The sequence below is a fragment of the Schistosoma haematobium genome, chromosome 5 (genome assembly GCF_000699445.3).
Source record: "Schistosoma haematobium chromosome 5, whole genome shotgun sequence".
Taxonomy (NCBI): Eukaryota; Metazoa; Platyhelminthes; class Trematoda; order Strigeidida; family Schistosomatidae; genus Schistosoma; species Schistosoma haematobium.
In genome coordinates, this window is record NC_067200.1 from 14,268,759 (window position 1) to 14,283,594 (window position 14,836).

General features: G+C 35.6%; 1 protein-coding gene across 1 annotated transcript; it reads left to right on the plus strand.

The window, feature by feature from the left end:
* Nucleotides 1-692: 692 nt before the first annotated feature.
* MS3_00011136 (uncharacterized protein) lies at nucleotides 693-10,687 on the plus strand (the record flags this gene model as incomplete). The annotated part of the gene is made up of 10 exons (XM_051219550.1): nucleotides 693-810; nucleotides 1,045-1,080; nucleotides 1,713-1,748; nucleotides 3,626-3,664; nucleotides 5,320-5,343; nucleotides 5,545-5,577; nucleotides 5,956-5,991; nucleotides 6,984-7,016; nucleotides 9,533-9,568; nucleotides 10,611-10,687. 10 exons carry the CDS (start codon nucleotides 693-695, stop codon nucleotides 10,685-10,687), a joined length of 468 nt encoding a protein of 155 aa, XP_051064959.1.
* Nucleotides 10,688-14,836: the final 4,149 nt, after the last annotated feature.

A 14,836-nucleotide genomic window follows, 5' to 3' on the forward strand; every position in this document is an offset into this window, starting at 1 on the left:
ACTACTTTTGGCTTAGTAAATTTACAAACATATCCCTGATGATCCGAAGTTTGGATTCATTTTTAATTTATTCATCTTCATCATACGATGAATAGATACTACATAATTCTCGTCATTAACCACAAATATTTTCAACCGTGAAATACTTTATTGCAGACTACCTTTGGGCCAACAATAAATCTCTTTCATTTTTTACAATTACACAGTTCAAAATCGCATTTCAGATGTGCAAGACGTAATAAAACTTCTTCTAATGATTTGAAAGTTCAGGTTTTGATGGATAATATGTTTATTCATTGTGGTGGTTTGATATGTAACGTAACGCTGAAGAGTGAGAAATTTCTTGAAGCCTGCAATAGGATTCGCTTAAATATCATAACATAGTGCGTCTACCACCCACACTCGTTACATGAAACATTACAATTTAAACGAAATGTTTACTGACTATTCTTAGGTACAATATATGTTAAACATGAAACAATATTAAAAAAGAATGAATAAAGTCAGAAGTACATCACTCATATAACCTAAAATTCATTTACAACGCTAATCCAAAATAAACGAAAAACGTGTTTATTCAGAAACCAATCAGTAGTCATTTCTACAGTACTAATGAAGGAATATATTCAGTTGACAGATAAAAGCGCATTCACTCAAACAACATTTATGTTTATTCAAATGTTATTGGCTACATGAAGCGTGGCATACAGAATCAAAACTATATAAGTGGTAACGCTGTTGGTTTAAAGCACTTGAAAACAATGAAACTTTGGTGTTTATTCATCGTGGCTGCGGTGTTCATTATCAACGGTTAGCTAACGAAAACATACTTTTCCGCAATAAGCTTACTGCATTAGAAAACAATGATCCACACGTCTATCGAAGCTTACATCAGCATTTAGAGATCATTATGTGTTACCCATAAATGCATCTTCATTTAGTGTAGATAAGCATAACATTTACGTTTTAAAATCAAGTGCACAACATCTTTATGTGTGTAACTGACTTTTCCATTGATAATATTTTTATTTCTTCTTTATTTAGTGAAAGCGACACCAAGAGAAACGGAATACTTATCTGGTAAGTTGACGTTTAGTTCATTGATATACCTCCCTAACATTAATTTATGAGCAATCGTCTAGTGAACCCTTTGATGCTTTCTTGCCTATGGTCACATTACATGGACAGTTCACCTAGTACAACATGGGACACAACCCATATCACACAAAATACAAATATGCGATTGAACAATCATAGTCAGTTGTTAACTGCTTTTCACTATAGTAAATATTTCTTCAATCCAGAACTTTTATTCATATTTTAAGCCATATCAGAGAAGCAGATCACCACACATTGTCTTTACCGGAATATGAACTTGCGAAAACCGGACATTACGGTCAACATATCCGAATAAAAACTAAATTCCATCAGCCGAATTATCAATTTTTTGATTTAAATAACAACTTTTCTCCACACATTATCATATAAGTGTAGTTTAAAGCTGTTGTTATAAATCGATCACATACTTCCATAAAGCGATCATAATATTCTCATGTCTTAATGCAGTATGGTTGTTTTCTTACATTGATATAAACTCAACTTTATTGAAACTCTTTCGTGTCATTTTATGTGTAATGAGAACGACGTCTTTGTTACATTACTCCAGAACATAACAAATTTCATTACTTTCATTGTAACATGTTAACATTTAGACACTGAGAGCAAACGAAATGTCAATAGTAATACAGGTAGATCTAGAAAATTATTTTTCACAATCTATTAAAACTCATGAAATAAGAGTTTGTTCAAAGAATTATAAACACCGATTATGAATCGCTGCGACAGAGCATTTTAAAGTTTGATATTCCTATGAAGCCTGAGCATGGTGGTTCATTATGTATGAAATGAGTTCTTACACACTGCATTCCTAAATACCTGCAGAGTATTACGTATTTGTGTACTTGTTAAGCAATCAAATATTAGAATATTAGAACAATTTATTGTTTCATATTTACGATCAATCAAATTGCATGGACAAGAATATTTCATAACTTTGCTAGAAGTTTTCATACTTCGAGATTGTCCACAACAGTCGAATAATAGACTATTGCCAATTGTTTACCTTATTCAAAAAGACTCAATGTTTGAAGTTAGTTTAATCTTGAAAACTTAGAAACTCATAGATGTCGACAAGAAAATGTAATTTTCCCCTGTAACATATTCAGCGGACGGAACTGAGTGAGTCAAAATAAAATAAGTATTTCTACAAGCTCAAAATTACGAAACAACATATATGAATTTGACGAAATCAACGAATTCTACAGGATTTCCTCCAATTTCGACATCCAACCATACATAGTAATAATGACCACATTAACTAACACAGGGGAACGACACTAAATTTTCCTGATAGATACGTTACTATATGCTAGAGGTTCTAGATTGAAAATTTATAGACGTTTTGTGAAATTGTTCCCATTGTTGATAGCACATTCAACGAGTATTGTAAATAGCTTAGATCAGGATTTCGATAGCAAATGCCGTTATGAGCAAAGTCTGCAAATGTATTTAAACTCGTTTCCGTGAGTGTGCAACTATAATAACCGCTAATTATTTTCACATTCAGGTCATTTGTGAAATCAATAACAAGTGAAATCCATGGTCATCCACTTAATTTTTATAGCCACTCTGAAAACACTGTACTGAACCTAGTCGTGTACATGGCTTACGAAATTGGACTTTTCAAGAACTCCGGTAATAGCTTCAATCATTCCGTCCCAAACGTTGCAGAACACTGGCATATTAGGGCGGCAGATTCAATTCACTGGACATGTCTAACGTGCGATATTGTTTTCAACCGAAACATTTTGCATGGACACGCAACGCAGTTAGGTTTTCATCATCATAATGGCTAACATCCCACACACACTCACACGGATCCATGTAATTTGTTTTCAAGCATGATAGCCAGCTACCTGTACAAAATTCCGAAAATCGTAGCCTGCGTCACGAAAAGGGAACATCAGTTTTTGTTAGTTGTACAGCGTTCTCAAACAAACTTCAATTTCCACACAATATCATTCCACTTCTATCACGCTAGTCACAGTGCATGTTAACTGAACCAATTCCTCCAAGATTCTGTTTTATGTAAACGACATTGCAGGCGTAATTTTGCACTTCTGTTCATTGACCAGTGACTGCAAAGCGAAACCGAGAATATTTTTAGACCGCATCAATTTTTCCCATTTCCGATTATTGCCGCACTGTAATCGCAAGTAACATGTGAAATCGGAGTGATCAAACACTGTTTGACTAATTCCACGTTCAAGTGAGATCATGCAACTTTTGTGGAGAGGGTCAGTTCGCCCGAGTTCATGCTTATTGATTGTCCTCATCAAGTCCGTAATAATTTCAAGACTACTTCAACATTTATTCGTGCACTGCAGTACAAATAGTTCCCTAATTAACCATTTGTTCTCTTCAATTGATCGGAAGATACCCGTTTTGTGAGCTGTGAAAACATCGTTTCTGACGTTTTTACTTCCCTCTCCTAAACTGATAATCTTTTGCATCTTATGAAAATAAAAAGCGAATAGTGAATATTGTTGTTTGATTTTCACCACAGGAATTCGAAAAGAAGAAGAAGATAGGCGTGAAGAACAGAGTGAGTATTCCGATGATTTTATTTAGAGTTCATTCACATTTAATGTTCAGCTGATATTCAGTTGTGTTTCCCAAGTACCTGCGTGCAGCGAAAACATATTGGATATTCTGTGTGAAAATGCATGATATTGGTCGTTCCATTCAAATGAACGATGTCGTCTTTAGAGCATCTGGTAACACTGATTTTGTGTTTGAGTGCCTATCCGTGAAATCGTGTTCTCCAGGGTGAATGAACACACTACTTTTGTTTTTAGGAAATTCCCAGTTCAAACTGTGTAAATTAGTGAGCTCTAGACCCACTTCCACGAGCGGTAAACGGTCAATTATGTCATTGTTTAATCTGATGAATTCTTCTCCTCCATAACAACATGTCCAACCCCACACTGCATGTCGCCTATTTGACTGGCAGACAGCTCAATTATGTCTGGATGGCCGCTTGTTTTCTTGTTGTATGTGATGTGAATATTCGAACTTTTTAAAGTTTACTTTTGCCACTGTTCCGTCGTTCATTACCCACGTTCTCTCTAATATTCACACTAGTTTTATCAACTGAATAGCGTATTATTTTATTGGGCAGGTTTTTGAGTCTTCTGACATTCTTTTCATTGAAGCTCGCTTATGTGATTAACGTGCGGATTGTTGTTCAGATTACGTTGGTGTGATGAACGGCGCGTTAACACTTAGCGTGTGATATACATTCAAAACGCGCTATAACTGTCTGTATTTTGGATTCACGAACATTTGTATGTAATCATTTGTCGGCTGAAGCGGTATTATTCACTGGATAATAATAACACTCCATTGCTTCTCATGTTGAAGAAAACACAGTTCGCTGGTAAGCGAACAGCGCTTGTGATAAAATCATTCATGAAAACACCGATCTCATGTGTCTGAGTAAAGAAGGAATGTACAAGCAATAGTTGAGGCACATCAATCAGCAACATTATCTTAACAGACTAAATACAACATTAAAAAGTATGTTGGATTTGTATTGCATAGATCTATTCACATACTTGTTTTCATAATCTCCACTGTGAAGACCACTCAGTTGCAATGAGTCACGTCGAAATCTGTCGGTGTACAGATGAAAGAATGACAGCTCCTGTAACCTTTTGAACAGCTTGCCATTTACATTCTCAGATGCGGATTATTTACGCGCACAGTACTCTGATCGATTTCGTTAAATAGCGCTGTACTAACTCACATTTAAAATTATCTAATAGGTTACAAGTTTAAGTGATGACGGGTCTTCATAATCGGATCATGGAATTACATGTTTGATCACACGTGAATACGGTTTCCGTAGAGTTGACCTGAAAATGTGTTGATATTCTAATCTTGCCGTGTGTATGAGTTGGTGTTCAAATAATCGGATAAAATCCGTCGCTTACCACCAAGGAATAAATTTTATTTTGTGGATACCATTGTGGAGACCAGTCAGTCCACCATGTGAGCTATTCAGGAGTCTCATTCACAAAAGAAGCAGCTGACGGTTAATAATTCTCCAAACGATGAGTTGGCAAACACCAATCTTTGTTGTCAGTTAATATCAAGTGTGCTCTCACCTTTTATTCTGGTCTGATTAACCAACATATGTTGAAAATCTATTATGAATAGATGTGATTTCAATTTGATTGCGTACAATTATTTGTCTAGAAAAGCAAAGATTAATTGATGCTGGTAAGTCATTTTTGCGTTTCATGTTTGTACTGTGTGACTGTTTTGAAAATACTTTCAGTTTTTCATTTTCTTTGATTTGTTTTATATCAATTTGAAGATTGCTCTTATAATTGTGCTCTTTTTTGATGTATCTCCGTGTTTGTTGTTCTTGATGTTGTGTGTTATGTCAACTTGTTTCATTTAACATTTTTCATTTCATAGAGAATCGAAGATTACTCTTCTTTGGTTCGATTGGTTAGTCAGCTTATTTTTCAGAATTTTTTATCAGTTCTATTACATTTCCTCAATAGGTGTTTCTTGTTTTTCATCGACATTCCCATTACATTTTATGTAACATGAATTTTGCTCATGGAGAGAATTAACCTAAATAGTGATATTGCAGTGATTTTTCTGTTTCTCATGTGTTTTCGTATGAATATGATGACATGTCTTTAAAAGCGTTTTTAAATAGCCATCAATATCAGTATCATCTTCGTTATGAACAACAGGGCGTCTGTTTCACTCTTCCATATAAACACTCCGGACACTTTGTTTTTCATACACACATAAATTACTTATATATTGCTGGAACATTCTATTCATAATAGCATAACTTTTGTTTTTATACTAAAGGTGGAGCGTCAGGAAGATCTGATATACAAATACCACGTAAACGATTATATGTTACTTATACTGATCTATTTACATGCATCATATACACTTTGCAAGATAACTATGATTACATTCCACATTATTGACTGATTCGTTCAAACAAACTGCAGAAATCCATAGGTCATTTTGTAGCTTGTCAGTCAACGATTGTGCATAGCGACTGTTCAAGTGACCATCGAACCCATAGGTCTCAGATGTCCCTACGTAATGATTCGATTGATAATGTTGTGGTGTGTCTCTCACTTGTATACTCACATCAGCAAAACAACAGTTAATTTGCCTTCGAAAAATTTCCACTACCATTTCAATAGGAAATAAAATGATTTCACACAAGTAGTTCTAGGTGGTTATTACGTTTAATAAATTAATGAACGGGCAAAGACCTCGTCGCTTCTGTTTATAATAATTACAAACATAACAAACGAGTATATCATGTCAAAGTACTCCACGTCCCCAAGAATTGCGGACAACCCGAGATATTCCTTAATACCAGGTTTCACACTTTAGGCAAAATGAGTATTGCAAGGTAGAATTTTCTGTATGACACATCTTCCATTGACAACGCAAGATTCACAAATTATTTCATTGGACTGCGTTAATGCTTGATCCCTTGAAGTATGTGATAAGTATTCTAGACTAATAATATTAACCATAAACATCATCTTCAGTTCTGGTTAATACATAATCAGCACAGATGTTTGTTGTCAGCAAAATCTAGTTAGTAAGTGGAATATAGCTCTTCAATAGTCAAGTGTACTCCGAGTAAAATCAATGAAATTATTTGTTGAAAGTTTCATACCGATAGTTTCGGTATTTTTACATACATTTGCGCAACTACTTATTTGCTCTATTATAGGTCATTATTTTGACATGATTTCCGCAAATAAATAATGTTATTCATATGTAAAAAGTAACACGTAGTATGATCACGTATTTAGTTCTGAATAATGCTATGTACAACAATGTTTGTCATTTGAATACTTTTATAGAAACTTACATAATCGTCAACAAAACGGCCGAAAGTAAGTGTTAGTTGCAGTTAATGTTTTCTTAAATGTTTCTGCACGAAAATACTATATTGTCTGCAAGGTAGTTCCGTTTGAATTCCAACGGTTGACAGATTGAAAGCACCGTCACTCTGTTCCTTAGACTTGTTAAATCCGGGGGAAGATTAAATCACGAGCAACTTCTGACACATATTAATTAACCAATATTATCTACACATTCTTATGGTATAACTATTCAATAATTAGATTATGTATATTCATATTCCTCTTATTATAAGCCTTATTTTGACCTATAATTTATTATTGTACGATTTACTGTCCGTAAGCTATGTTCAGTTTATTGACTACTGTCTTCCACGTTCACAGACACCTTTTGGCCTTATTGTGTACAAATGTTATTTCCTATTGTATGGTGCGTTGCGGTCTGTTCTATTGATATATAAACCCAGTATGTCTGAAATAAATGATTCAACTCGGTTCGCATAGTGGAAGCTGGTATTGCTGTTCTGGACTCAGGTGGACGGGCTAGGCGGACATAGGACTAATAAGGACGCTAGGCTGCTCATACCGGTCGGACGTCATTGGTTTGACACAGTGCTAAGATTGCATAAGTCACACTTTGATTGTTGGATAAATCACACGATAACTAGCCGAACATAAAGTGCTAACAAAACCAACTTCATGAAAATTAGAAAGGAACACTTGTTGAAAAAATGTACAAGATACTCATTGTGCTTTGCGAAAAGTGCCCTTTGCAATTGATCTTTTAAACAGGATAATGTTTATCTCAATAAGTAAGAATCATAAGCCAAACTGTATTTTATCAGTTTATTTATTCAAATTATTCTTGTATAAACTATCTCTGACAAGTGGTGGTAAATGTTGAATGAGATCAATTGTGAATATTTGCTGTCACTATGACCTCGACAATACCTCGAAATTATGAAGAATCTAGTGTCTGAATCACATGAGGATCCCTTGTTTTACTCGTTTTGCATATGAGTTTCATTGATGTCAACGATCACTTGATGATGGCTTTTGCCCAGTATTTTACGATCAGACAACAAAGTAACGAACGTGATTTCAGAGTATACGATAAAAGGCTAACGTTTGATAAATCCAACATCTGATGATAAAATTTACAACTCAGACAACGAACACACGCACACGATAATAGAGAATCGGCGAAAATAACCACAACTCCATTCGATCAACTGTTAAACGTCTTGAAAGTAAACACTCTTTTGAAACGTTAAGTCTTATTTTTAAATGATTTATGGTTACTTACTTACTTAATTACTCCTGTTACACCTCGTGGGAGAACATAGGCCGCTCACCAGCATTCTCCATCCAACCCTGTCCTAGGCAATCATTTCCAGCTCCTTCCAGCTGATATTCATCCTTTTCATATCTACTTCTGTTTCCCGACGTAATGTCTTCTTTGGCCTTCTTCTTTTCGGCTTCCCTTCACGACTCCAAGCTAGGGCTTTCTTCGTAGTACAGTTTGATGATTTGCAAAATGTATGTCTCATCCATTTCAATCGTCTTTTCTTAATTTCTTCTTCAGCTGGAAGCTGATTTGTTCTCTCCCACAGTAGGCTGTTGCTGATGTTATCAGGCCAATGGATGTTGAGGATCCTGCGTAGACAACTATTTATCAATACTTGTACATGTTTGATGATGGTTGTAGTAGTTCTCCAAGTTTCAGCTTCGTACCGTAGAACTTTCTTGACGTTCGTATTGAGGATTCTGAACTTGATAGTGGTTAGCAGTTGTTTTGAGTTTCATATGTTCTTCAATTGTATGAATGCGGCTCTTGCTTTGACAATCCTCGCCTTTACGCATGCATCTGGTCCTCCTTTTTCATCGATGATGCTTTCCAGGTATGTGAAGGATTCCACATCGTCCAGAGATTCGCTATCAAGAGTGACTGGATTGCTGTTCTTCGTTTTGAATTTGAGGACCTTGCTTTTCTTCATGTGTATGCTCAGGCCTACTGATGCAGAGACTGCTGCTACACTGGCTGTCTTTATCTGCATTCGTTCATGTGTATGCGATAGGAGGGCTAGGTCATCTGCGAAGTCCAAATCGTCCAATCGATTCTGAGCTGTCCATTGTATTCCGTGTTTTCCCTCAGATGCCAAAGTCTTCATTATCCAGTCGACCATCAGAAGAAAGAGGAAGGGAGATAGTAGACAGCCTTGTCTGACTACGGTCCTTACTTGGAATGCGACTGTCGGTTGTCCTCCATGCACGACCTTGCACTGTAGTCCCTCGTATGAGTTCCGGAAAAGATCGACAATCTTCTCAGGAACTCCGCAGCATCGAAGAAGTTTCCATAACGTCCTCCCATCGGACAACGAACATATGCACACAATAATAGAGAATCGGTGAAAATAACCACAACTCCATTCCATCAACTCTTAAAAGTCTCGAAAGTAGACACTCTTTTGGAACGTTAAACCTTATTGTGAAATGATTCATGGTCACTGTTTATAATAACACAATCTATTATACTTTGTTCCATTTAGCTATTAAATCTGAAAAACGAAGGAAAGATGCTTTAGGTATATGTTAGCAATATTTGACATTATTATTATTCGATGTTTATTTTGTAGATGATTCATAGTTGTAAACTATTCACCTTATTACTAGACACTGTGTAACATGAGAATAACCCAGTGAATAAATTGTTTTAAATCTCATACCTGTTTGATAATATTACACAACAGTCCTCAATTAGCATTCGAATGGATGCTGATCATAAGCTATCCTATTGAAGTGCATTATGTCTATACGTTCAAACACTAAGGAGACGTAGTTCGCTTTATACATTATCCTATCACATCAAATCATACAACCCGATGACATTTTATTTCTCTCATTTGATGACCAATCTACAACTACTTTCGACTTCAGTGTTCGACCAACCATTCTCATTGTTATGTTCACTAAATAATATAATCATGTAAATAACATTGATATTCCTCATCTTTAAACTTCATCTTACTCACAAACTCAGCACAGTGTGGAATACTATTATTTGTAATAGAGGTCGACTGATCGTTCCCACCCAACACCTATAGCTTACATTTATTCTCAGAAGTAGTAAATTAAGTAGAAAGATTCGCTTTCCGTTTAAGATTGGTCATTATATTTGGAATTGAAACCTCTTTGAACTAACAAAGATCATATGCACAACTGAATACTTCAAACTGCTCAATTTCAACGAATCGAGCGTCGTAGATGTGATGAACATCAATAGAAATGTGCACTGCAGAATATGACTAGTAAAATATCCGCACGTCATGACAATAACCTTACCAAACACAATATCACAAACTATTGCTTTCCATCAATGAGCGCTAGGTTCTCTTATTGTCCGTGGATTTTGAAGATACCCTTTGCTTCATTGTCATCACGACAAATGGTTTACAAGTAGCAATTTAAACACACCGAAAATACATTTTTATAATACACGATACGTTATTGTTTCAGTTGACGCTTTCTCTTACTCAGTTGACTTGACTTCCAAAGTTTGATACATTCCATGAAACAAATGAACGTAGATCCTCAAACGCATTCTTAATTTCGTCTTTCTGTTTACAGCGGCCAGATTGTATCATATAAAGCAATCTATCAGTATGTTATATAAACACTTGCATTTTTTATCATTACGTATTTAGTCATATTTGAATACCTCTTGTAATGTGTACTATTTTAATTAATTCGAAACTCTTATGGAAGCTTCTAAAAGTGATGATACCCGCTGCTCAGTATATTTCAAACGTTTATGCTAACTGTTCTATACACATATATTATAAGTGATTATAGTTCCTAGATGATAAACCATAAACACACATCTGAGCTGTTCTACGCATTTCGACAAAGTTTAAAGCTTCACATATCTTTTTCTTTGCTGTTTCAGATACTATAGATAGAAGTGGAAATAACCATGCTTTTGGTAAAATTAACTGCATATGGATTTAAATAATTATATTTTCATAATAACCGTAAATTGGGATTCATCATACGTATATTCAGGATGTATGAAATTCAAAACATCCATAACCTGTGGAGGAAAATCAATAAGGTTGCGCTTTCATTCTGTATAACGAAAGAAATAAAACCAGCTAAAGATGTCTGATGTCGTCTCACAAACAGTTTGACACTGTGAACGTGTCAACGTTTAAATAGTGTACACATCTGCATGGATTGCAAACGCCTTGAGATGATCCAAGAAACCACTTGTGATGTGGTCCATTCGAGTATGGTTGATTTGCTGAAAGCACGAGGATCGTTCAGGTCTACGAACTACACACATCCACTCCCGACCACTGCAATATTCACATTTAATGTAGCAGTCACATAGCATAATAGATGATAGTTTCAGTTCACGTGTCCACACCTTACAATTCAAATGAATCACATTCGTTTGATGAAACCATTGTGAAGATGATCACTCACTCTTAAGAATTGCAAATTAATTCTGCATTTCAAATGTAAATTTGTTGCCTTCGTATATTCAAAGTGAACATGGTTATCTGTTAAACAGTGAGCGATGAAAATCTCACAGTCACAATCGACAGAATTTTCACGATAACGAGCCACTAAATGCGTATTTGCAAATCAGTGGCGGTTAGGTTTTTGAGTTTGGTCTTAACCTGTCGTTATAAATCGATCACATACTTCCATAAAGCGATCATAATATTCTCATGTCTTAATGCAGTATGGTTGTTTTCTTACATTGATATAAACTCAACTTTATTGAAACTCTTTCGTGTCATTTTATGTGTAATGAGAACGACGTCTTTGTTACATTACTCCAGAACATAACAAATTTCATTACTTTCATTGTAACATGTTAACATTTAGACACTGAGAGCAAACGAAATGTCAATAGTAATACAGGTAGATCTAGAAAATTATTTTTCACAATCTATTAAAACTCATGAAATAAGAGTTTGTTCAAAGAATTATAAACACCGATTATGAATCGCTGCGACAGAGCATTTTAAAGTTTGATATTCCTATGAAGCCTGAGCATGGTGGTTCATTATGTATGAAATGAGTTCTTACACACTGCATTCCTAAATACCTGCAGAGTATTACGTATTTGTGTACTTGTTAAGCAATCAAATATTAGAATATTAGAACAATTTATTGTTTCATATTTACGATCAATCAAATTGCATGGACAAGAATATTTCATAACTTTGCTAGAAGTTTTCATACTTCGAGATTGTCCACAACAGTCGAATAATAGACTATTGCCAATTGTTTACCTTATTCAAAAAGACTCAATGTTTGAAGTTAGTTTAATCTTGAAAACTTAGAAACTCATAGATGTCGACAAGAAAATGTAATTTTCCCCTGTAACATATTCAGCGGACGGAACTGAGTGAGTCAAAATAAAATAAGTATTTCTACAAGCTCAAAATTACGAAACAACATATATGAATTTGACGAAATCAACGAATTCTACAGGATTTCCTCCAATTTCGACATCCAACCATACATAGTAATAATGACCACATTAACTAACACAGGGGAACGACACTAAATTTTCCTGATAGATACGTTACTATATGCTAGAGGTTCTAGATTGAAAATTTATAGACGTTTTGTGAAATTGTTCCCATTGTTGATAGCACATTCAACGAGTATTGTAAATAGCTTAGATCAGGATTTCGATAGCAAATGCCGTTATGAGCAAAGTCTGCAAATGTATTTAAACTCGTTTCCGTGAGTGTGCAACTATAATAACCGCTAATTATTTTCACATTCAGGTCATTTGTGAAATCAATAACAAGTGAAATCCATGGTCATCCACTTAATTTTTATAGCCACTCTGAAAACACTGTACTGAACCTAGTCGTGTACATGGCTTACGAAATTGGACTTTTCAAGAACTCCGGTAATAGCTTCAATCATTCCGTCCCAAACGTTGCAGAACACTGGCATATTAGGGCGGCAGATTCAATTCACTGGACATGTCTAACGTGCGATATTGTTTTCAACCGAAACATTTTGCATGGACACGCAACGCAGTTAGGTTTTCATCATCATAATGGCTAACATCCCACACACACTCACACGGATCCATGTAATTTGTTTTCAAGCATGATAGCCAGCTACCTGTACAAAATTCCGAAAATCGTAGCCTGCGTCACGAAAAGGGAACATCAGTTTTTGTTAGTTGTACAGCGTTCTCAAACAAACTTCAATTTCCACACAATATCATTCCACTTCTATCACGCTAGTCACAGTGCATGTTAACTGAACCAATTCCTCCAAGATTCTGTTTTATGTAAACGACATTGCAGGCGTAATTTTGCACTTCTGTTCATTGACCAGTGACTGCAAAGCGAAACCGAGAATATTTTTAGACCGCATCAATTTTTCCCATTTCCGATTATTGCCGCACTGTAATCGCAAGTAACATGTGAAATCGGAGTGATCAAACACTGTTTGACTAATTCCACGTTCAAGTGAGATCATGCAACTTTTGTGGAGAGGGTCAGTTCGCCCGAGTTCATGCTTATTGATTGTCCTCATCAAGTCCGTAATAATTTCAAGACTACTTCAACATTTATTCGTGCACTGCAGTACAAATAGTTCCCTAATTAACCATTTGTTCTCTTCAATTGATCGGAAGATACCCGTTTTGTGAGCTGTGAAAACATCGTTTCTGACGTTTTTACTTCCCTCTCCTAAACTGATAATCTTTTGCATCTTATGAAAATAAAAAGCGAATAGTGAATATTGTTGTTTGATTTTCACCACAGGAATTCGAAAAGAAGAAGAAGATAGGCGTGAAGAACAGAGTGAGTATTCCGATGATTTTATTTAGAGTTCATTCACATTTAATGTTCAGCTGATATTCAGTTGTGTTTCCCAAGTACCTGCGTGCAGCGAAAACATATTGGATATTCTGTGTGAAAATGCATGATATTGGTCGTTCCATTCAAATGAACGATGTCGTCTTTAGAGCATCTGGTAACACTGATTTTGTGTTTGAGTGCCTATCCGTGAAATCGTGTTCTCCAGGGTGAATGAACACACTACTTTTGTTTTTAGGAAATTCCCAGTTCAAACTGTGTAAATTAGTGAGCTCTAGACCCACTTCCACGAGCGGTAAACGGTCAATTATGTCATTGTTTAATCTGATGAATTCTTCTCCTCCATAACAACATGTCCAACCCCACACTGCATGTCGCCTATTTGACTGGCAGACAGCTCAATTATGTCTGGATGGCCGCTTGTTTTCTTGTTGTATGTGATGTGAATATTCGAACTTTTTAAAGTTTACTTTTGCCACTGTTCCGTCGTTCATTACCCACGTTCTCTCTAATATTCACACTAGTTTTATCAACTGAATAGCGTATTATTTTATTGGGCAGGTTTTTGAGTCTTCTGACATTCTTTTCATTGAAGCTCGCTTATGTGATTAACGTGCGGATTGTTGTTCAGATTACGTTGGTGTGATGAACGGCGCGTTAACACTTAGCGTGTGATATACATTCAAAACGCGCTATAACTGTCTGTATTTTGGATTCACGAACATTTGTATGTAATCATTTGTCGGCTGAAGCGGTATTATTCACTGGATAATAATAACACTCCATTGCTTCTCATGTTGAAGAAAACACAGTTCGCTGGTAAGCGAACAGCGCTTGTGATAAAATCATTCATGAAAACACCGATCTCATGTGTCTGAGTAAAGAAGGAATGTACAAGCAATAGTTGAGGCACATCAATCAGCAACATTATCTTAACAGACTAAATACAACATTAAAAAGTATGTTGGATTTGTATTGCATAGATCTATTCAC